General features: G+C 37.9%; 1 protein-coding gene across 1 annotated transcript; it reads left to right on the top strand.

Annotated features, from left to right (window-relative positions):
* Nucleotides 1–1,707: 1,707 nt before the first annotated feature.
* On the top strand, nucleotides 1,708–22,014 carry kmt5c (lysine methyltransferase 5C). Its single transcript, XM_049467893.1, has 9 exons — nucleotides 1,708–2,014; nucleotides 5,728–5,860; nucleotides 7,489–7,654; nucleotides 7,994–8,103; nucleotides 10,108–10,271; nucleotides 10,504–10,523; nucleotides 11,851–11,987; nucleotides 13,443–13,600; nucleotides 14,169–22,014. Exons 2-9 carry the CDS (start codon nucleotides 5,748–5,750, stop codon nucleotides 19,880–19,882), a joined length of 6,582 nt encoding a protein of 2,193 aa, XP_049323850.1. The 5' UTR covers nucleotides 1,708–2,014; nucleotides 5,728–5,747; the 3' UTR covers nucleotides 19,883–22,014.
* Nucleotides 22,015–25,589: the final 3,575 nt, after the last annotated feature.

The raw sequence follows: 25,589 nt of genomic DNA, 5'->3' as shown, positions 1-25,589 counted from the left end.
AAGACCACTTTAAAGTGATGAGTTTCTTTGATGTTAAAAACATATCAATAATATAATCAAGAGGAAAAGCCATCAAACCAAGCTGAGCTGCTTTAATTTTTGCACCAGGAGTGGCATAAAGTTATCCAAAAGCAGTGTGTAAGGCTGGTGGAGGAGAACATGCCAAGATGCATGAAAACTGTGATTATAAACCAGGGTTATTCCACTAAATATTGATTTCTAAACTCTTAGAACTTGATGATGAATATGAACTTGTTTTCTTTGCATTATTTGAGGTCTGAAAGCTTTGCATCTGCTCTAAATTACTATTTTATTTTTGAATTTGGGAGGAAATTTGTCCATAGTTTATAGAATAAAACAACAATGTTAATTTTACTCAAACATATACTTATAAATAGCAAAACTAGGGAAACTGATTCAGAAACTGAATTGGTCTCTTACTTTTTTCCAGAGCTGTATATTTGCGGAGTGACATAATGCAGTAATTTAGACAATTTCCAGTGGGTTTAATTTTTCATCTCATTCGCTCTTTACTGATGTCTTATGTCAAAATTATTATGTTTTGAGTAACAGGAATAAAAGTAACAGGAAGAGTTTTTAGTATAGAATTAGCATGAAAAATAGCTAAATGACGGCTATGCTAATAGCATGAAGACACTGAGCACATCTAGTTTTTTTCTCAAAATTTGTATTTTAAAAACAAATGAGGGAACTTAATTTTGGTATTCCCATGGTCTTTAGAATAACTAACTGACGTCACTTCCTGTCGTAGATGTGACTTGTAGAATGTTCCAGATGTTTCAGATGGGGTAATGTGTTACGGTAAAAGGAAAAAGTGAAACAGGGGACACAACCAAAATGTGTATGTTAACTTAAATATTACGGACTTATTATGAAAAAATACATCTCTAAAGGATTAAAAAAATTATATTTCACAAAAAAGTTCAAAGTTAGAAAGTGGGGACAGATAAAATTGCTATTTTTTCAGTGTTCTAAGTAGTTCTTAATAATGTTTTTAATTACATATTTTACTTTTGCAATTAGGTCAATGTGCAAGACATTATGCTTAATAATAAAACTTATTTTAAAGTAATTTTGTGTGCACATTTATAAATGTAATTTCCTGAGGACAGAATTGCACCCATTCCGTGAAATGGCTTATAAATAATATTTATTTTTGCTGTATTTATTTACTGAATATTCAGTGCATTGCTGCATATACATATCCTACATAAATTTAACCTAAATGAAATAGTTTTTAAACAAACTCGACAATATTTCAGGTTGATTCGCGTTAACTTGCGGCTCTCGGTGTGAAGAAAACATAACGGGTAATACTGAGTTCAGAAAAAAATACGTTGAAAAGGTTATTAAATTATTAAAAGGCCTGTTTAATATCCGAAATGTTTAATTTAATTATTGATTATTTCATGTAGTGTTTCAGGCAGGTATTTATAACCTGTGGGTCTGGTTATTTGTGCGGTAAAATCAGCGCTGAGGTGAATTTATCAGCAGCAGGTTCTGAACCGCTGCTCCTCCTTCGTTAGCAGTAGTGTGTCCTTGTGGGTCGAAGCAGCTTGAGCCCCTGGAAATGGGGCGGGACCACAGAGAGTCCGCGGACAACCGTCAGCCAATCCGCTGCGGTCGAACGGAGAATTCGCGCACACCGGACCAATTGGATTGCGGGAAGGACACGTCAGTGCTACGAATTGACCAATCAGCGCGGGACCGTAGATAACTGTGGCCGAACTGGTTTCTCTCCCCTATTCAGAGTCCAACTTCCAGCTTCGAATAAAAATCGAAAAATACAAACAGGCGGATTAAACTTCGCGGTTTAGAGGATATCGTGTGTTTGTTTGGATTCTAAAGGAGTCAGAAATATCGAGAACGCTGGGTTTGAGTGGACAATGGGGGCTCCCGAAGCGGACGATAACAACAATTGCTAGGCTAGGCTAGGCTACCAAATATTTCACTACGGACGAGCCGACCGAGGTTTGGGACGAAAGCCCGTCAGGTAAAACCCGCCAATATCACACAAAACCCGCATTCCGGGCCGAACATGCAGCGGTTCGTGTTTGAAAGGGGATGCAGGCGTTAGTGCACAGATTTGTGTTGGTGAATCGAGGCCAGCTGGGCTGGTCTCTGCAGCAGCTTCTCTCCTCCTCCTCCTGCTGCTGCTGCTTCGTTCACTCTTTGCAAAACAACAAACATGTCACAAACGCCCGCTCTGCTTTTAAACCGCCTAAAGAGCCTATTTACAAACAATGCTGTCTTAAAAATCGCTCTGAGACGCGTTAATTCAACCTTGTCACTGTTTTATTACCTTCTGACTCTCTTCTAAGTAATTACTGTAGCCACTGGCTGGCTAATACTATTAATAACTATCCTAACGCTAGCTGGCTTACAGTAGTGTGTCTGGACATGCATAACTAGCCACGTTAGCTTAGCTAGGTTAGCTTAGCGTGTTGCCCGTGTTTGACTGGATATTAATGAGTTTATATTTAAATTTGGTCTGGGTGTGTTTTAGCTGCTAGCTTCTTAACTGTAGGATATGAAGTCAGCTTGCTAAAGTATTTTTCTGAATCAGTGGTCTTCACACACCATGACTCCTGCAGGGTTCAGGCACAGCCCACCTCTATCACACCTGATTATCTAACTATTTATCTAGCTATTGCAGTTTCATTGTTTCAGCACCAAAGTTTTTAAACTGTTTTATTACCACTGTTTTTAACAAGCTGAGTGATTACTGTAGCTACTGGCTTGCTAATACTATTAATAACTAACTTAAAGCTAGCTGGCTTACAGCAGTGTGTGTCTGGACATGCTCTACTAACTAGCTAAGTTTAAGTTAGCTTGTGGCCTGTGTTTGATTGGATATTAATGAGTTTATATTTAAATTTGGTCTGGATGTGTTTTAGCTGCTAGCTTTATAAGCTAGCTGTTAAAGTCAACTAACTAGAAGCTTTTTTTTTCCTAATCGGTGGTCTTCACACACCATGACTCCTGCAGGGTTCAGGCACAGCCCACCTCTATCACACCTGATTATCTAGCTATTGCACTTGCATTGTTTTTTTTTTAGCACCAAAGTTTTTAAACTGTTTTATTACCACTGATTTTAACCAGCTGAGTGGATACTGTAGCTACTGTCTGGCTAAAATTATTAATAACTATCCAAACTAGCTTACAACAGTGTCTGGACATGCGCTACTTGCTAGCTTAGCTAACTAACTACATTCGTTGGCTTGTGTTTGACTGGATATTGATGAGTTTTTAAATTTGGCCTGGATGTGTTTATATGTCTATATAACAGCTTTAGGTTAGCTACAGCCTTTTTCTGAATCAGTGGTCTAAACACCATGACTCCTGCAGGGTTCAGACACAGCCCACCTCTATCACACGTGATTATCCAACTAACTATATAGCTATTGCAGGTGCATTGTCTTTTTTTGCACAAAAGTTTTCAAACTGTTTTATTACCACTGTTTTTAACAAGCTGAGTGATTACTGTAGCTACTGGCTAGCTAATGCCATTATTAACTAGGTTAGCTAACCTAACTTACAACTGAGTGGCTGTACATGCACTACTTAATGCACTTAATCTTGGCTAAATAACTAAATTCATTGGCTTGTGTTTGACTGGATATTGAGTTCACATTTGTCCTATATGTGTTATATACATATATAACTAACCTAGCTGTATTTAGTCAGTTATAGGTTAGCTAGAGCCTTTTTCTGAATCGGTGGTCCTCATCCACCATGACTCCTGCAGGGTTCAGGCACAGCCCACCTCTATCACACCTGATTATCTATCCGGCTAATGCAGTTACAATGTTTAAACAACCAAAGTTTGCAAACTGTTTTATTACCCTTGTTTTTAACCAGTTGTCTCTTCTGAGTGATTACTGTAGCTACTGTCTGTCTAATGCTATTAATAACTAGGTTAGCTAACCTATCTTAAAACTGTGTCTGCGCACAGGCATTGCTAACAAGCTAGCTAAATTCAGAAGCATGTATTTGACTGGATATTGATGATTTTAAATTAGATCTGGGTGTGTTTATTTAGATGAATATAGTTATGTATAAAGTCAGATAGCCAAGAGCCTTTTTCTAAGTCAGTGGCCTTTTACCATCTACCATGACTCCTGCAGGGTTCAGGCACAGCCCACCTGTAACTAACTACTTGCAATGTTTGAGTTTGAGTTTTGAGTTTGCATACCAGTATTTTTAGTAGTAGAATTAATCAACAGCCTTGTCTCACACGATTCTGTTATATTTATACACACCATGCTGTATCTACAGTCACAATGCACAGCTTGTTTTACTCTGACTGTTTATCACCTCAGTTTTATGCATGTTTGTCTCCTGAGTGATTGATTACAGCACTAATTCAGTACAGATAACAAATTGCACAAATCAGTGGCATGTCTGGTTAGTTTTATATAAATGTAGCTATCATTTGTGTCTGTTCACCATAATCACTCCTGCAGAGTGACAGAGGCACAGCCCACGATCAAGAAGGTGTGTTTAGTTCCATTGTATGCTCAGTTGATGATCAACTGATCAAAATAATGGTTGAACTGATCAAATTTATCCTTTATATACTGGATGTCTCAAAGGAGTGTGTGTGTAATGTAATCAGTGAGATGTAAACACAGCATTTCAGAGTTGTTTGGTGTGAACTGGTTTAGTGTAGACTTAAGTTTTTCACTTCGTAACTGTTTTATATATGAGAACCTTTCTTATTCATGTCTCGCACCTGAGTGATTACAATACTAGTGGTTAGGTGATGCTCTGAAATGAAGATTTTTGGCTGAAGCAGTACAAATTGGTACATTTGACAGAAGATCTAATATCAAATGTTGAACATTCTTTTTTTTTTTCCCCACAAAGATTTTCATTCATTTTTATTTTTTTCCGCTGTTGTTTAAATTAAATATTTTACACTTTTTTTTAAACATCCCAGTGGATTGTGAATTGATTTTGTCATCAAAACACTGTTTTTTGGTATAAATTATTTCTTTTTTTAACTTATTCTGCCGACCACTGAAAATTACCTTTTATTTTAATACATTACATTGCTTTCATTATTGTCATTTTTAGACCCTGTGTGTTACTGATATAATAATAAGGGAATTCTGAGCTGATACCAATACTACATATATACATATATCTGCTAATGCAAATATACACATTTATAACTTACAAAGAGAGTACACATCCCGGTCTAACTTTACAACTTTGAAACAAAAACAATAAATTGCTTAAATCATTGGATTTTAAAATGGCAATAGCATTCATAACACATCTGAGGAACTGTGGAACTAATGCAGTAGAATAACAGTGAGTGTACCTGCCTTCCTTAACCCCTGTTAAATCAATGGCATGTCTGTATTAATGAGCTTCAATTCGGACCAGCTTAATAAAAATAAAATATGTGTAAATTCTCCTGACTCCGGCAAACATCAACAGATGATGTTTAGCTCTATTTTATGCTCAAAGTACCCAAAACCTTTTCTAATCAAATTTAAATTCTACTGATTTAATTGGGATTTCTTGAAAAGCTCTGTAAAATATACTGACTTGAATGTAAACAGTAATATAGTGTAAATGCCTCCTAGAAGAGTACAGGCTGTTACTGCAGCAAAGGAGGACAATCTCCTATAAATATCCCTGGATCAGAGATATATATGTAACCAAACTCTTGTAACTTCTCCAATTGTCTTTCAGCATGTGGATGGTGGGCGAACATGGAAGGATCGTATAGAATGAGTGTGAGAGAGCTGTGCGAGACTGATGATCTGGCCACAAGCCTGGTGCTGGACCCCTTGCTGGGGTTCAGCACTCATAAGATGAACATAAGGTAGCGTTCGCACTCATCATTAGCACATACAAACACGAGCACACTCTCACACACAGTCTACATCTCACTACTTTGTAGAAAAGAAGAACATTTTGTTTGGTGGGAGCATGTGGGGGAATTATTAAAAACCTTTCTTACTAATTGCACAGTAGATGTATTGTTAATCCGAACATTCATTACATTTCCAATGTCTTTAAATTAAATATCCACATATCTAGCCAGTAGTGATCTGTGTCTATAGACAGCAGAACTGGTAACAAACACAGATACACTGTATCAGAGAGAGATTTGTTAGAATACAGATAAAATGGACATTAAGAGTGGACTTAATGGAGGGGTATAGATTATAGATGGTCTCCTGTTGTCATATATTGTTGATTATCTATACCCCTTTACATACAAAAGTACACTTAATTATACATAATTGTGCACTGATAGAAATAGGAATGTAAAAATGTTTTAATAGTTTTTTATTTGCTGGTTGCATTTTTTACGCTTAAAATCATCCACCAATAATACCATAATTATTACATGTTTGTAATGCATACATGTTTGTGTTGTGTGCAAAATTGTGTTGTGACGAATACTGAGTGTATGGAGTTTATATACAGCTCTGGAAAAAATTAAGAGACCACTTCAGTTTCTGAATCAGTTTCTCTGATTTTGCTTATTTATTGGTATATGTTTAAGTAAAATGAACATTGTTGTTTTATTCTATAAACTATAGACAACATTTCTCACAAATTCCATATATATAATAAAAGTATTATCATTTAGGGTATTTATTTGCTGAAAATTAGAAATAACAAAAAAGATGCTCAAATAATGCAAAGAAAACAAGTATCTTAATAATAAGTGAACATTGAGTGTTCGTTTCATTTTTACTTTAGGTTTTATTCTTATTTTTTCAATGTGTAGTGTTGACCTATCACATTTGCATTGGAAATCGTATTTGATTATACGACACTGCCTCAGCCAATGACAATTGTAAAACTATTAAGTAGACCCAAATAAACATAGTCAGTGGTCAGTGAGAGTGTCTACCTGTAATAAACTCTATATAATATTAAAATAAACCCAAACAAACACAAAGCCAGTGGTCAATGAGAGTATCTAACTGTAATTAACTCTATATAACATTAAAATAAACCTAAATAAACATAAAACCAGTGATTAGGGAGTGTTTCTACCTGTAAATCTCTGATAAATCACATCATTATCATATTGTTATACAGTGAGTGTATGCAACTAATGACTACTGCATTGAGGTTATGTTTGTATTTGACTAATTTATATATTAAAATTATGATTTAAATTTAGTGTAAAGAACAAGGACAATATTTTGATTACGTGAAACATGGAGATTGTAGATGGATAGGTTTTTGCTAAATTGTTAAAGGTGCATTATGTAGTATTTTCCTGCAGGTATGTTTTCTTTTACTGATGTTACTTATGCAGGTATCCTATGGCTTGTTATGAAAGAAAGACATTATACATATCTAATATATAAATATAGAATATATGTAAGAATCAGTGTTTTATATGTTTTTGAATGATTTATTTACATATATTTAAAACAACTTATTGTACCTTTTAAAGTAACATCATCTTAATGATATCTTCTTTAGTCCCCTCCCGGAAATCCGGCGATGGGGCTACCTGAGGGAGACCCTGCTGCGGTTCAAGCGCACCAAGGACTTTCAGGCCACCTTTGATGCTCTGCTGGACGGGGAGTGGACCAATGGCTACTTCACCAACCTGGGCACCCACCGACAGGAGCTCCTTAAACAGCATGTGTGTGAAACCTGCTCACATTCTCTTTTCTCAGCTACTGAGGTTTCAGCTCATTAAACCCCAGTTGTCACGGGTTCATCAACTCAGTGAAGATTGCTTGCTCTTGTGTCTGTGTGTGTGTGTGTGTATGTGCCTGTGTGTGTGTGCGTGCATGCTCTCCGTCTATAGAGATTTATTGTTGACAAAAAAAGGAGCCGTCTCTGTTGAGCCTAAAGGGAATTCTCTCTGATCTGGCGCTGAGTCACAGAGTGCACAGTGGTTATGATTGTCATTGGAGACATAAGTGTAGAATACTGTGTGTTCCAGTGTTTTAACTCTTTACTGTTCCTTGTTTTGTAGATGTACCGTTACCTCACTGCATTCCTGTTGGACAGTGGAGTGCAGATTGAGTCATGTGACCGGTATTCCTCAGAGACCAATGGAGCCAAAATCACAGCAACAAGACTCTGGTGAGAATGTTTATAAAATTCAAACAAAAACAGAGTAAAGAAAATCTGCTTATGTGAATCTCATAGATACTTTTCATTTAACATTCTCTCTTTCCAAACACAGTATGTCATCATCTTATGTCAGTATTCATCAAAACCATAGAATTCTAATGCACTGATCAGACCAATCGAAGATTAAAATCAAGCTAAAAATTAAATTACACCAACAAGACACTGGTGAGACATTATTTTGAATAAAAAACAAACAAAAATAATAACAATAAAAAAAAAACAGATTACATCATTGGCTCATAGCATAATTTACCATAGAATTAATATTTGTTTTTTGTGGACCAATCAGAGCCAAGATACCATTTAACAAAAACGTAAAATGACATTAACAAGACACTGGTGAGTATTCACTTAAAAAAAGAAAAAATAATAATAATGAATTAAAGTTAATAGTAAAAACAAACACAAAATAAGGGGAAAAACAGATTACTATATTAGCTCATGTCATCTACCATAGAAATAATATTTGATCTTTATGCACCAATCAGACCTAAGATAATATTTAACTATACATGAAATCACAGCAACAAGACACTGGTGAGACTTCACTTTTAATAGAAATAAAACAAACAAAATTAAGGATAAAAAAAAACAGCTCTGTCACTCACACTAGAATAATATTTGATATTTATGCACCAATCAGAGATAAGAAAACATTTAACTAAACATTGAAAGTAAACCACATTTCATGAATGTTAAAGTTAAATAATCTTACATTCAGGTTTCTTCTTCTTCTTCTTCTTCTTCTTCAAAAAAAAAGGAAATGATCATTGTTGGTTACCAGGACAACAGACTAATAGTTTAAAAGCTCATGTCTATGGCGTGCATTGCAGGTGGCAATTACTGGGGTCCAAGCATGACCCTTCAATATAAAACCAGTAGCACAAAATATTGTCTCCTAGAATAATAATAATAACATGGGATTTAAAGATTCATGTCTTTGTGGCATGAATTGAATTTGCATAGTTTAGTAATTAATACATTATCATTTCATATTAAAATTTGGGTTTCTTCTAATAATAATGCTCTTGGGCTGTGCTGTAGGGAATTATTTACGTCTGAAACAGTCAAAATGGAAATAAATGGTACAATAACAGTAATTCCCCTTCTTCTTCTGCTTCCTCTCTTTCTTTTTCTTCTTCTTATTACCAGTTATGATGACCCAGTTTATGTAAACACAGTTGTTTTGTTTATGGAAGACAGCTGCACATACTTGTGGAGATGTTCAATAGTCACATTGCAGGATGTTCAATATTGTGAAAGGGGGGTCTAATTGTTCTCATTTAATATAGTACCATATCATAATAAACCTGAAAGTGCTGTACAATCCTACTGGTAGCTGAGTTTAGTGTTTATTGCATTATAATAAATATATTAAAGTTATGCTATATTGTGTATGTGCGTATGTATATACAGCTTTGGGAAAAACTAAGAGACAACTTAAAAATGATGAGTTTTTTTTATTTTACCTAATTGAAAACCTCGGGAATACAATCAAGAGGAAGATGGATGACCACAAGCCATCAAACCAAGCTGCACTGCTTGAATTTTTCACCAGGAGCGCAAGCATAAAGTTATGCAAAAGCAGTGTGTAAGACTGGTGGAGGAGAACATGCCAAGATGCATGAAAACTGTGATTAAAAACCAGGGTTATTCCACCAAATATTAATTTCTAAACTCTTAAAACTTTATGTATGAATATGAACTTGTTTTCTGGTCTGAAAGCTCTTTGCTATTTTAGACATTTTTCATTTTATGCAAAAAAAAAAAAAGCTCGAAAATGTCTGTAGTTTACAGAATAAAACAACAATGTTCATTTTACTCAAACATGAACCTATTAATAGCAAAATCAGAGAAACTGATTCAGAAACTTCAGAAGTGGTCTCCTAATTTTGCCTATAGCACAAAGTGAGTGTTAATTGATAATTGTGATGTTCTGGTGGATTGATGCAGGTCGGTTGGAGAGCGGGTGGAGGTGCTGCAGGGCTGCATAGCCGAGCTGAGTCCGGCCGACAGTGCGGTGCTGAGGACCGGGGTGAATGATTTCAGTGTTATGTACTCGACGAGGAAGCAGTGTGCACAGCTCTGGCTGGGGCCGGCTGCCTTCATTAACCACGGTGAGAGCTGGATACACTCATACATAATGTAAACATGATGCTTATGTGCCGCGAGTTTCAATTACTGTATGAATGCGCACTGCAATACGACACGCTTCAGAGGGACACTCTTCAGTGTAACTAGTTATTGATTGACTGCCTGCTTGGTTAGAGAATGCATGTGATCCACACGGGAAGCATATTCACTTACTCATGTTTACTTTCTTTTTTTTTTTTTTTTTTTCGGTTGCAGACTGCAGGCCAAACTGTAAGGTAAGTCATCCAGTAATTCACTTCTCCAGAGTGTCTTTCTTCTGCTTGATAACAGTTACAGTTACCAGGGTGTCTGCAGGTCTTGAAAAAAGTAACCAAAAATATTTATTTGAAATTGGGAAGAAAATGCTCTAATGATGTTCGTCTAAAAAAGTAAAAAATTAATACTAAACAATGACTACCGTATTTTTATTTTTAGTATTTTAAAGCGCACTATCAAGAAACATCTATTTTTTATTCTATTTCTGGATTTTATGCGACACTAGTAACTAGTAGTAGGAACAGGGGTGTCGCCATGTTTTCTTTCTAAATTCAGCCGACCTGTAAAGTTAAGTAAACAAAACTATAAATCCTTAAAAAAAAAAAAAAAAAAACGAGTCAGAGAAGTCAAACTAATAACTGGATGTTAATCTACACAGATCTCTCCTGAAAAAAACTATATATGTGTGAGTAAAGCAGGTCCATTTATTTACAGTAAGCTTAGATTTCCACTAAGGCTGGAGCATTAGCATTAGTGGCTAACCGCTAGCTGTAAAAAAAAAAAAAAAAAAAAAAAAAGTAACTAGAGAAATCTACCACAACACTAAAGTTCAGAGTATAGAATATGTAGTGTATGTATTTAAAATTCAAAAATTACCCTTAAGCCTCTATGGCATAAATGTTATTTTTCTGAAGGATTATAATAAATATTTTAATTAGTCCCTGTGGTTATAGCAAATTTAGATTTTGACTTTTGATAACAAGCTGATCGTTTGAATCAGGTGTTTTAGAGCAAAGAGCACAAGTTTACAACAAGAGTATAAGAATATGAACAGCCAAAACATTTGTCTTTACACATTCTTGCACATATAAATATTTTTATTCATGACTGATAATCAAAACTTGGTTTGTTTCCTGGGGGCAACACTATGCCATAGAGAGTTAAAGCAATTTAAATGCTAAATTTAGATAGCAAAATTAAAAAAAGACTTCTTTCAGACAGAATACTAATGTCATTTCAGAAATTCTGACAGTATTTTAGCCTATGATACAATATGGCACACCCCTAATCAAAATATACAGAAATCACAAGCTTACTGTATCGTCTGTAACCTAATAGTGGTGCTGTGTGCTTTTTGATCTTAATTCTGTCTTTTAAAAAGACTTTTGCTTTTTTTTCTTTTTCACCATACCTGCAGATACCCTGAGTAACAACATTAATTTTAAAGTGGTTTAAGAGTCCCGTTTGCAAAAAAATGCTTTTGTTCTTTTAATTTAAACACTGTTAAACAAACATAAACACGACATAAACATCTGTCTTTTTTGCCCCTCGTTTTTCCTGCACCAGTTTGTACCTGGGGATAAGAATGGAGCATGTGTGAAAGTGGTCCGGCCCATCTCACCTGGGGAGGAGATCACTTGTTACTATGGCGACAGCTTTTTTGGGGAGGACAATGAGATGTGTGAATGTTGCACCTGTGAGAGGTGAGGTGTCACAAATGGGTGTGTCTGTCTTTTACCAGTCTGTACCTTTTATGTTTAGAAAAGTATATTTATATACCTGTATTTGTGCATTTGGGTCATTCTAGAGAAACTAATAGAATGGAAAAATATATATTTTGCCATGTTTTTCTTCTTTTTTTTATTTTTATTTTTTTACATATTTAAACACACACTTTGTATTACTTAAAGTAATGGCTAATTGAATATGAATATGCATTTTTTATGCATTTATTTCAATTATATTATGGGGCTGAAAGAAAAGCACTAATTTTTAGCACTAAAAATGTAATAAAATATTTTTTTAACAAAATGGCTGCAATTGATCATCAAACCACATCAATTAATCAACCTTTATTTTTACTCAGTTGAGGCTAACCCTCATTTTCAATGCAGCCAAGCATTTACAACTTAAAGGGACTGAGAAAAAAAAATCTAAATCAAGGATTTGATCAGGTTAAGCTAATATAAGGAGCTTCATAAACAAAATTATAATTTAATTAAGAAGAACTAAAATAATTCAGAATAGGCTAAAATTAAAAAGTAATAAAATATAGAGATTAATAATTTGAATAAAAACACAAATAAACACAAAAAAAAATTAAGTAGCTAAAATAATGCTAAGATTATAAAGAAAGTAAATGAAAATAAGGGAATAAAGGTAAAGCAGAAAATAAAATAAATAAAAGGCCAAAAAAAAGTTAAAAGGCCAAAAGGTAAAATAAAAAATAAAATGATGAAACAATTAAAAATGCATAAAGGTAACAGTCCAAAAGGTAAAGCAGAAAATAAAATAAATTAAAGGATTTAATAAATAAATGAAAAGGTCGAAGGCGAAAAGGTAAAACTGAAAATAAATAAGTAAATAAAATGAATTAAAAGGTAGAAAGCCAAAAGGTAAAGCAGAAAATAAAATAAAAGAATGATATAAATCAAATAAATAGAAAGGTAAAAGGAAACAAATAAACTAAAATGGTGTCAGTCATGATAAATCTGCTAAAATATGTTGTGTTATGTGTGTTTTATTTTTATAGCTCCCTAAGAATAAAGTAGGTCACACCAGTGAGTGCAATTAAAAGCTTTAGATGAAATCATGAGCTAAGTGAAAAAAAAAATTACAACTAACTGAAAAGAGACAGTGGATGTACAATGTGCTTTACTTTATAGATCTTCAGAACATATTGCAGGAATGCATGAACTCTTTGTGGTGTCTGAAACACTAAATAATTAATTAAAAAAAATATATATATATATATTTCTAACTTAATGGCTCAATAAGTTTTATATTTTTAAAAACAAAAAGATATTTTACCAATTAAGTCAATTTTAACCTTCTGTAGAATGGCCCATTTATGTTTTAACCTAAGCCTTTTTTTGGCCTTTTTAAGAATTGTGTCCTACCTGAAATATTTGATCTGTCAAATTTGTGCTTTTTTTAAGGAGGGGAGAAGGATTCTTTAAGCACAGACTGGAGAGGCTTCCTGAGTGGGTGGGCCCGAGTGATCCGTTAGGCCAGAAATATAAATTCAGAGAGACTGATCTGAGACTCAACCGTGAGAAAGGGAATGGTACTCCATTTCTCACTGTAGCCAATCCAGGTATTTGCTTGTGCATTTCTGTACTTTTATGATTCAGTACATTTAAATCAAGTCTAGATTCACACCAACTTATTTTAGATTTGATGGACTGGCACATTCCTGTTTAGGCCTCTCACAATAACTGTTATTAAATGAACATTAAGTCAGTCAGTAAGAAGAGCCCATTAACGTGAATGAGATGGTATGTCAACTTGGTTTAGAAACTAATGTCTAAATATTTTTCATTCTTTCAACAGGTGCAATTGCTTTATTATGCCATTATATTGACATATCAGTGGGATAAAATACCTTGATATTACAGTATTTTGTTGTCGCAATTGTTTCTCAATCAGGTCAATTGTTGTATTGTGACAGGCCTATTCTTATGACGGTCCTAAAACTTTGTTAAAGTGATTGAAGAAAAGACTAAATGAATTTTAATTCTAAATCATCTCCATGTCATTCTCTGTAATTTTAACCTAATTGTGATTAATTTTCATTATTTCCTTTTGTAACCACCTGTTTTTTTTTTTTCTCCCTGCATCTAACCTCCATCCTTCTCCTCTCTCTTCTGTCTCCTGTCTCTCAGCTTGCTCTGTAAGGAATTCCTTTTCCCAGCAGATGAAGAGGAACGCCCCTACAGTGAGCGGTAAGCTGACAAAGACTAAGAGGTGGAAAAGGGAGGAGAGAGCCAGACAAGCTGAGAAGAGGCAGCAGTATCTTCTTATGTCATCCTATTCTCATTTCAATCTGAAGGACTTAAACATTTGCCTGTACAATCACAAGGTGGACTTCCTCTTAAACTGCAAGGACCCTGCCAGCAAGGAAAGAGCTCTTCTGCAGAAGATCGAGAGTGAAAGACCAAAACTGGAGTGGAGAGAAAACAGACCGGACCCTTCAGCACTTACGGATGTTGAACTAAAGGGAGGTGAGGAAGGACAGGACCGCTCTAATTCTAACAACTTGTCGAGTAGAAAGGCTGCTGCTAAATTGAACTTAAAACCCTTCACTTTGCAAACAGTTTCAACTGTTTGCGATAAAGGATTTTCGAAAGCCAAGGGACGGAACTTGGGAGCTTCGGGCGTTCGAGTTGTTCGTCAGATGGCCATTTCTTCAAGGACCAGGCATATGCTGCGAAGTCGCCTGAGAGGTGTTCGACCCTTTGACCGATCTAAGCTTTCTGCCTTGAATAAAAAGAGGGTCAAAATAAACAACACGCAGACGTCAAAGCTTCATATGAGCAGCAAAGGCCGTTCTCAACCGAGAGGAGGGGCAGGAGGAGGACATGGGATCAGAAAGGGCTTCAGATGCATTTCAGTAAGAGGAGACAAGTCACACTTCAAAAAATACACTAGTCGGAGGGAAGCAAATGCAGGCAAGCCATTACAATCCCGGATCTCGCGAATGACCACAAAGGAGGAACAGCATGGCTTCGGGAATTGTCACAAAGAGATGTCTGACAGCGGGAAACACATCGCCAGCTCCAGTGCTGCTAAGGAAGGGGATTTCAGTTCCCTGATTGCTTCAGAGACCTCTGGGGAGAAGGACGAAAAAAACAGACCTTCTGTTGTTTCTGGCAGCCTCGATGTTACATCCTCCCTGCCCCCTTCCACGAGTCACTCTTCTGTCTCTCCCTCGTCAGGGTTGAAGCGTTACGTAAAAGTCAGTCTGGTCAGAGTGTCTCTCCCAGGAGAGCCAGCAGCTGGTAAAGCAGATGAGGGACAGGCTGAGAGAGAAGCTAACGCAAATCCTGCTAGAACATCTGCAAAGACGCAGAAAGCTAAGTGCAGAGGAGGCAAAGGTATCACTAAAGCTCAAGGTAAGAAAGGGGTGAGGGAAATGTACTTCACACCAGTAAACATGGGAAGTGCAGACAGGTTGAAAATGACATGTGATTTATTAAGTGGCAGAGATGCTGTTACACCTCAAAATTCTGTAAAGGAAATGCAGGAAGCACAATCGGGAAGCACAGAGATTAATGACAAGCAGGAAAGGCCTGAGGGCAAAAAGATAGAAAGTAATGATGAAAGGGTTACTGTTATCTCTGCTCATGTTAGTATTGAGAAAGCTGTAAAAGAAAGTGATGAGTTTGTGACTGTTGCTGGAGGTAAGAACAGAGGACTTGCCACAAGAGGTCAAACAAAAGAGAAAGTCAAAGGCATAGCTGAGGGGCAAGATAAGGAAAAGAGTGATGCTGAAAGGCAAGCAGAGGTCACGGGCCAAAAAGATGATATTGCACAGAAGAAGACAGACTTTTTGTTACAGATTGGGAGCAAAACTATTGTCCTAAAGGAGGCAAGAATCCTCTTACCTGATGTTTTCAAGAACTTAGGCAGTGAGATGACCAATCAGAAAGGGTACAGCTCTGTACTCAGGAATTCATCACGTCGTATTCAGAATAAAAAAGAGACTGATAAGTTAGTAACCCTTGCTGCTAATAGTGAGAAGAAGGACTCAAATGTAGGCACTGATCTAGTGAAGAACAACAACAATGGGACCTTAACTAAAAAAATGTCCCAGACTAATGCACAGATCCTGCGTTCTGGTGACCAGGGGGGTGTACAAACAGCCAAAAAGCGAGGAGTGGGCGTTACTCAGCTCTCGTCAGAGCTCATCTCTCCTGTTAAGGGTAGTTTGGACCACAATTCCCAGAGTAGCATCCCTTTAAAGAAACGGGCATTTCGAGAGTCACTTGAAAATGATGCAGATCAGGATGTGATTGTGACTGCAGTTGATTCCCAGTGTGCCGGTAAACTTGTAAAGACCAAGTTGTACACTCAGTTACCTATGATTAAAGCGAGCAATAGTGGTAATAATAATGAAGGTCAAAGAAACAAAGGTCAGAAGTTGCCTTTAGACTCTGTAGACTCAGGCGAGGTCATGGGACTAAAAAAGCGCCCTACAGCCAGGTCGTCTAAAATGTTAGCACTAAAGAAGCTGCACTCCAAAAAAGGCCTTGAAACCGAGCCCACAAACGCTCGAATTCTTCGAGACAGGAGCAGAACAGGTAACATGCAGGCAGAGAAGAGCTTAAAACATAACAGGACATCTACAATTACATCTGAGCTGGGGGTTATAGAAGAGGGTGATAACACAGTAAAAGAAACACATGAGGGAATAAGGGAGGGACGAGGCGGCAGACAGACGAGGCAAAAAGTAGCACAGGAAAAGGCAGTACAGATCGAGCAAGGAACAACCGAAAATGCACAAGCTAATAGTGATTTGTCTGCAACAGAATCTTCTTTTAATACAGAAGATGAGCAGGGCTGTAACTTCAAAATTCGTCTAAAGAGAAAGAGGGGGGCGGAATGGGAAATGGAGAATAGACCCAAAGGGGATGGTGCAGCGGAGGATGCAGGAGGTCCAGCACTGTGCACAGAAGACATTGACCCCTTTAAAGCTATTTTAGATTCTGTAGCAATTTTAAATTTGGAAATGGAGAGGATTCGAGGTCACGGAGAAGCAGACAAAAGTGTAGGACTGGAGCAAGCCACTAAAGCTGTGCAAGATGTCTTGGAACATTGCCGTAAAGAAAGCACTGCCAAGCCAAGGAAAAGACGCAAAAGAAGACCAGCAGTTTCTAGAATTGACAAAGAAAAGGATACCGGACAACAAATCACTGTTCAAGATATAAGTGGGACTCAGGGGACTCTTGGGCGACAGAATGTGCTTATGAAAACTCTCAAGAAGGAGACAGATCTTGCAGACATCAAACCTTTGCCTCTGCTTCGACTACGTCGCAAGGCTGAGGGAAGTTGGGAGGTGGAGGACGGCGAAGCTCCGAAACAAGATGGAAACCCAGGACCAGTGAATACTGTTTTGAGGGAGCCAAGAGTGGTGACGTGCAACTCTCCGGAGAGAGCAGTAGTGTTGGGAGAGGTGCCTGTCAGAAAAGTCAAGGAGGAGAATCTGTCTCCTTGCCAACACCATGCAATAGCTGGCAGCTATGACAGGGTTCAGGATTTCTCTAAAGGTGCACTAAACTCAGAGCATTTACCTCTGTCCTTATCTCTGTCCCCCTTGTCACTAAATTCCCCATATGCAGAAGGACTGACTGATGCAGCCCGTCTGAATAGCAGTTTTGATCTGAGAGCAAGGGCTCGGGAAACAAATGTGCCAGAGAATCCAGAAAAGGTCGAAAAGCCCAAGGCCGGAGGGGTTATTAGGACTGAGAGCAGTGAAAGGAGTGAAGTTTGCTTGAGTCAAAACTTATTACAAATCAACAAAAGCCTCTCTAAACTTCAAGCCATGAGCAGCCAGCAGCCGCAGCCATTAGATAAAAGCTTACCTGCTTACAATAGTGGAACTACCTCCTGTCCAGCTCAGTCCAAGCCCTTGTCTCCTCCCACATCACCTTTCAACACCGAGTGCACCTTTTCAAACTATTCTGAGGACATTTTAGATTTTCAGTGTCTGAATTTAGAAAACTATGATCAAACGAATGCACAAAGTTCGTTAACAGACTACTGCCCTGGGGAACCGCATAACACCGGATCCTTTAGTAGCCCCTTCTCTCAAAGTCCAGCAGATGGGTGGAATGCAGAGACCCCTTACCTTGGCTCTCCAAGCCCTGGGAGCAACTTTAGTACTGCGGAAGATCTGAGCTTTCCTGACCTTGGCCTTACACGTGATGAAGCAACACCGTTAAGCAGTGGACCATACTTCTCTTCCAAAGAAAAGACTCTCTGTCCTGAAACAAGTTCCGCATCTGCTAAAGATTCTGACAGGAATCAGTACTTTCCTGATGTTACATCAGGAAACATGTCAAGGCGTAACGTGATTTTCCAGACCAAGGATGATACTGCAACTCCACTGTGCTTGGCAGAGAAAACGTTAAGCAACCAAAGGGACTTAATCATGTTTAATGCATCCTCAAATACAAAGCAGAGGGTGCCACTCCCCTCTCGCCCGCAGTCTCAGGATAAGCTGCCTCTTGATAGCTCTAAGAGTCTGTCAGCCCAGTCAGACTTTGCGAGAATTCAAGGAAAGGACAAAGCTAACTTCCTTAACTCCGTTAATAAATCACAGCCTCTCTTTTTGGGCCAGTCAGCACATAGCCTGTACAATGCTGGATCGCAGGGTAACCCTGTGAAACCCTTCCACTCCCTTCACACAGGAAGCAAAGCCACTGCGTACTCAGAGTTGCCAGTGCCTCTCAATCTTGGCAGCACCCTTCTTCGTGGCTACGAGAAGAAGCCAATGCTTTTCCAGAGTTCAAACAGTTTGGTGAAAATTGAAGGACACAGCCAGAACATTTGTAAAAGTTCTTTGGGAAGTGACCCCAAGTTTTCTTCAAAGCCTCATAGCAGCAAGTCTGAGCTTACTGACTCTGGTCCAGGTCCGTCAGGTTCACACAGTCGCAAAGACTTACCAGCCAGCTGTCCTCAGAGTGGATATTTAAGATATTCGGACAGTTCCAGAGCAGAATCCAAGACTGTTACTTCAAACAAGGGACTACCTAAGCTCCAACCACAGACTGATCGAGTGTACCCAGTTTACTTCCTCAGCTCCAGCAAGACTACAGCAAGCGCTGTGAAGACCACATCTGTAGAAAAGACACAAAACCTTAGGGTTGACAACAATCCCAGTATTCTTCCTTCATTTTTTCCATCTAATTCTATCCTTCAAAGTCATAACGTACCCCAGAGTAAAAACACAAGGCAGGATAAGCCTCACGCTGTGGTCGCCCCCAGCCAGAACTCTCAACTCTCTGTTCCCCTTGACAGAAACCAGCTATGCTTCTCAAACTGTGATCCTTTAGACATGAACTTCAGCTCCTCGCTTTCCTCCGCCGTTTCACACGGCAGCCCGCAAGTAGGCTACAGGGATCCCGTGGCACAGGACATTCCGGCGACCAAAGCTGCTCAGCCATCCTCCTTCGTGTGCAATCAGTCCACTCACCCATCCTACGTTGTAAACTTCACCGGTGACCACTCGGTTACCCTGGACTACAGCGACGACGGGGAGTGCTTGAACTACTCTTCATCAGTGCCCACGAATTACACGTACCATTGCCTCATGGAGCCTTCCGGAACTCAGGGAAGGCTTATTTTAGAACCGTGCGGCCCCTCTAACATTTCACATTCACCTTCTGTGGGCAGCTTTGCAGGATCTAAAGGCCTGCCGGAGCAGACGAGTAAGGAGTCCCAGCAGCACGGGCAACCCGGTTGCCATTCGGTTATTTCGCATCACTTTCCGTCATCGCACTCGCAAAGCACCTCTCTGACGGACCGCAAGCCTAAGAGACTGAGGCTAGTGGTAACTGATGGTACAGTGGACCTGGATCTGCAGTACACAGATTAAATGAAGACTCTTTTATGACTATTCTGGTTCCAGAACTTATATTTATGATGATGCAAATACGTTCTTTTTTTTTTTTTTTTTTTTTTCCTCTCTCTAACTATATATAAATATAAAAATATATATATATATATATATATAAATATATATTAAAAGTACTTTTAAATGCATTGTGCTTAGCAATTCTGACAATAAGCTTTTTCTTTTTTGTATTTCTTGTAAAAAAAACAAATATTTCAAAAGATTATTTCATTGCCACCCATATTTGATTGTGTCGTAGGTTTATGTAAACCATTGCAGTTCTCTCTTCAGTAGTTCAGATCAGCCACATGATGGGGGTGTTAGACTGTCTTGTGGATATCCTTTCTCAATTCCCTCATCACTCTTCTGGTTAAATGAGTGTTGTTTGTTCACGGGGATGTAGAGCTTAAGCATGTGTGGCATGTTTGACTTGTTCTGTTTGTGGACCAAGGCAGGAAGCCTGTGTCTTTTCTTTTCTTTTTTCTCAACAAGTCCCATTTTCATCCCACCTCCTATTCAGCCAGCCCTGCTTTGCCAGTTTGCATTAAGAAGCACCATCAATAGTCAATAACGCACAAACGACGAATGTGTAGCTTGTGACGGAGCGAGTACCTTAGACGTCACCCTGTGTTCCAGGCTGGTTCCTCTGAGACAATACTGCTGTCACATACATGGTAACTCTATTAGCTGCTACCAGCTACTACATAAAACAGTAATAAAAGAGCCAGTTTCTTTAACACTGATTCAACACAGGCCTTGTCCTGGACTAATCTGCACAATTGCTACGTTCATATACCTATTTGCATTTCAGACTCAGACACTCCATGAAACATGAAGTACACACTTCCCATTTGTATGATGTGTATAAGTCCTACTATATGAAATGGGTCCATAAAACTAAGGTAATGTTGGTGTTATTTTTCAGTCATACAAAAACAGATTGTAACTTTTTTAAAATCTTACTTTAGATTCGAGTTGTTCTAGGCCTGTCACAATAAAAAAATTGTTTGGACTATATGTTGTCCTCAAAATAATTTAGATAAACAATATTGTTCTTAAATTAACATGATAATGTAATAATGCATAATAATGCAACAAAGCTTGATGCAAGAAGACATTGGATTTGGAATATAAAAAATATGTTTAAATATTCCAAGTAATTGAAATATAAAAAACATCAAAACACTGTTTTTAAACTTTTAACAATCAACATATTGGCTCATACACATTAATGGGCTCTCCTGGCTTATTGAAGTCAGCAAGAACAATTGAAAAATGTTAGATATGTCCAAATATTGTACTATAAATCAATAATTTAATTATTGTGACAGGCCTAAGTTGTTCTTTACATTCTGTCCAAAATACATGATTATTGGATCAATAGAAATGCTCCAAAATTACTTTAGGGGCTTTTTTTTTTTTTTTTTTTTACATTACAAGAAAATGAAAAATCTTCTTTTTAAATCTGTCAAAGTTGGTGTTTGGGGAAATACTAAGTTAATAAACTTGGTGTTATTACTCTAGAGATTGATCTAGCTCAATCTAGCGTGATTGTATGTCTAACTAAAGGGGTTCCCAACCTTGGTCTGTGGGGAACTCTCTGCCCTGCACATTTTATTGTTACCCTGCCTTCAACACACCTGACCCATGCCTGATTTGCCTTTTGGGAATGACAGCAAATGCTATTTTTTATTTGGTCAATTTTATACTGTACATTTTACGTTGACCTCCACTGAAAATCTTTAATGAGGTGTTTTTCCCCCTTCTTCTTTAAAGATGTAGTTTTGGAGAATCACAGGACAGATTCTAATTAATTTAGTATTATTATTTTTTAAAAGAAATAATCATAGTCAAATCTGTCCAATAAAAAAGGGTTAAGAGGAATTGCCAGTGGACAATCCTCCGTTTTTTATAGAATTTATACGTCTTGCTAAATGAGAAATGCTGCTTTGTGGTACAGCCACCCCCAATCCAGCCAATCAGCTCATTATTAGCAAGAGCCTTCCTGAGTTGAAGCAGGGCAGCGGGCTCTCCTGAGCCTGGGTTGGGAACCACTGTTGGCTGTGGGTTAACTAATTCTGATGCCCCTGGTGATAGGATTTTTTTTTTTTTTTTGAGTATTAAAAAAATGAAAGTTGCCATCTGTTGAAATTAATGCTTGGGAAAATATTCAAAAAGATTTTGTTCTTTTTTTCTTTATAATTTTTTAAATCAAAATTTAAATTTGGTCGTTTTTAACATTGTGTCCAAAGTTGGACCAATATAAATGCTCCAAAACGTTTTTTTTTTTTTTTTTTTTACATCAACTTCCATTAAAAGTTTGGATTTTTTTTTTTTGGAGTTTAGTTTTCCATAACAGGAACGATATGTGAAAATGTTGATCTGTTAATCTAAGCACAGAGGCTTAATCAATTAATTTCTAATCAGTTTTTGTTTAAAAAATGCTATAGATAATTCTCTTTTTAAAAATCTCATTTATTTAATTTGATTTTTTTTCCTCCTGAAGTGAGTGCTGTTTGTTTTGAGTGCATGCACACCTATTGTTCTTTTCCTCACCATGTGTTGAAGAGCACATATATAAGACCAGGACATTACAACCTTTACAACCCAATCTATCTGTCTTTTGTAGTACTGTAGTCTTTCTACAGCGTTGATGCTGGATCCATTTCTAAATCTGTTCATGTCTGTTTACTCCTGTTTATCTCCCTGTATAACAGTAGTAGTTATGGTACATTTGACATGGAGGGATACAATAATTATATATATATATATATATATATATATATATATATATATATATATATATATATATATATATATATATATATATATATATATATATATATTTTTTTTTTTTTAATCTTCCGTCGTCCGAGTTTACAGCTCAAACGGTCCTAAGGCGAGATGTCTGCATGAGTGTTTTCTGATCTGGGATCAGGCTGTTTTTTTTTTCTTAAACCTTACTGTTCTAGCCTTAGGAAGTTAGGAAGGATCAGGACAGAAGAAGTGCTGTAGCTCTATAGGTGCTGTGGCACGACGCCTGACACTACTTTTTCTACCTAACTCTGCATGCTGTGTATGGCATTTTAACTCCTATACGTAAAGCGACTGGAAGGCATATTTGTGAGTTTTACCTGGACATTTTCTTACGAGTTGCAGATTTCCGAGAGCAGTGGACATTAAAACCGATGTTTGTGATGTTGTGTCCAGCGTTTCCTCAGTGTACAAAAAAAAGGCCAATATGATATATTTATTTCAATATGCTCTAAACATGGTGCTTTAATATAACTTAATGTTTTGATTGTACTGTATACACAATGTATTTTACTTCATTTTTTTACATCTAGAACATCAGTGATTAAAGATGTAATGTTCCCCTTTTGCTCCTTGTGTCTCCAATGACCATCCTCTTTTTAGAGAGTTTGTAACACGATTAGTTGAAGTCTTAAGTACTGTTCCACTGTAAAGATGTAACAATGAAATGATATAAATAAAATGAAATGTTTGATTTAAAAATATATTTAACTTTTTATTCATCATACCAGACCCAGATTAAGCCTTAACTTTTTTTAAAGGCTTAATCCATGTCCAGGAAGTCCACCCTTTAGTCCCTTTAAAGGAAAACTCTTAAGGAGACTTAGGGTGTAGTGAGAACATGATATCCAGTATGAAATTTGTTAACTAGCCCACCCCCATTTACCCCCAGAATTCCTAAATACAGCACTTTAAGCCGATGCTCCCAACAGGCTTACAATGCGAGTAATGGGGGCATAGCGTTTCCATTACATTACATTACATTACATTTCATTTGGCAGACGCTTTTGTCCAAAGCGACTTACAATAATGAAGTACAAAGTAATAGGAATTTAGATAACCCATTTTTAGATAGGGCTTAAAGGAGGTCGAAGGGAAATAAAGGGATAGAGAAGTGAAGGAGGGGAAGAAGGAAATGAGATTAGAAGTAGTTAGTGTGTTAGAGGTGTTAGGAGAGTAAGTGCTCTTTGAAGAGCTCTGTCTTCAGGAGTCTCTTAAAGATAAACTCCTGATCTGGTAGTGGAAGGTAGTTTGTTCCACCATTGGGGAACTCTGTATGAGAACAGTCTGGATTACTTTGTGTAGACTGTGTTTGGTAAAGTGAGGCGACGTTCATTGCAGGAGCGCAGCGGCCGGGAGGTAGCGTAAGCCTTCAGGAGTGAGTGCAGGTAGGAAGGAGCCTGTTCTGTCATCACCTTGTAGGCGATTGTAAGAGTTTTGAATTTGATGCGAGCATCAACTGGTAGCTAGTGGAGCTCAATGAGCAGCGGGGTGACATGTGCCCGTTTTGGTTGGTTGAAGACCAGACGTGCTGCTGCATTCTGGATCATTTGGAGTGGTTTTACTACACAGGCCAGGAGGCCAGTTAGCAGGGCATTGCAGCAGTCGAGGCGTGAGATGACGACTGCTTGTACCAGGAGTTGGGTGGCCTGTTGCGTCAGAAACAGTCTAATTTTCCTGATGTTATAAAGCGCGAAGCGGCAGGATCGAGCAACCAAGGCCACATGGTGCGTGAAGGAGAGCTGGTCATCAACCATAACACCCAGGTTCCTAGCAACCTTTGTCGGTGAGAGAGAGAGAGTCGATGCTTATAGAGAGGTTGTGTTGAAAAGATGGTTTTGCTGGTATGACCAGAAGTTCAGTCTTTGAGAGATTTAATTGAAGGTGATGCTCCTTCATCCAAGAGGATATGTCAGAGAGACACGACGATATCCGTGCAGAGATTGAATTATCTTCAGGTGAGAATGACAGGTATAGCTGGGTGTCATCAGCAAAGCAATGGTAGGAAAAGCCATGTGAGTGGATAACCTGACCAAGAGAGGCAGTGTATATTGAGAAGAGAAGGGGACCCAGTACCGAACCCTGGGGAACCCCAGTGGATAGGGAGTGGGCTGAGGACAGCTGTCCTTGCCACGACACCTTGAACGAGCGCCCAGTGAGGTACGATCTGAACCATGACAGCACATTGTCTGAGATCCCCATGTTTGAAAGTATAGTTAGGAGGAAGTCGTGGTTGACTGTGTCGAAGGCGGCCGAGAGGTCCAGCAGAATGAGCACTGAGGACTGGCCTGCAGCTCTAGCAGTTTTCAACGCTTCAGTCACAGACAACAGAGCCGTCTCGGTAGAGTGTCCTTTTTTGAATCCAGATTGGTTCTGGTCCAGGAGGTCATTCTGGGAGAGGAAGCCAGAGACCTGATTTAAAACTGCTCTCTCGAGTGTTTTAGAGAGAAAGGGTAGTAGTGAGACCGGTCTGTAGTTATCAACCTGGGCGGGGTTGAGAGAAGGCTTTTTAAGCAGTGGTGTCACATGTGCTTGTTTGAAAGCAGTTGGGAAAACATCAGAAGTTAAAGAGGCATTGATGGTGTGAGTGATGGCCGTTTCCAATGCAAAGAAAACAATATTTTAAACCATTTACAAGCTTAAAGTAGCTCCACACTTTACACTTTATTGGTAGAATTATGAGTGTTCTGACATTCAAAACCAGGCACTGAAAACCTTTGAAACTGCACCTTCAGGTAGTTCCCTTTGTTCTCACGATATGTCGAATACAGGTTCTTCTAAAAAAATTTGCATATTGTGATAAAGGTAATTATTTTCTGTAATGTACTGATAAACGTTAGACTTTCATTTTTTTTACATTCATTACACACAACTG

The sequence above is a fragment of the Astyanax mexicanus genome, chromosome 19 (assembly GCF_023375975.1).
Source record: "Astyanax mexicanus isolate ESR-SI-001 chromosome 19, AstMex3_surface, whole genome shotgun sequence".
Classification (NCBI taxonomy): Eukaryota; Metazoa; Chordata; class Actinopteri; order Characiformes; family Acestrorhamphidae; genus Astyanax; species Astyanax mexicanus.
Note: the sequence above shows the minus strand (reverse complement) of the source record. Positions and strands in the feature narration are given on the sequence as shown.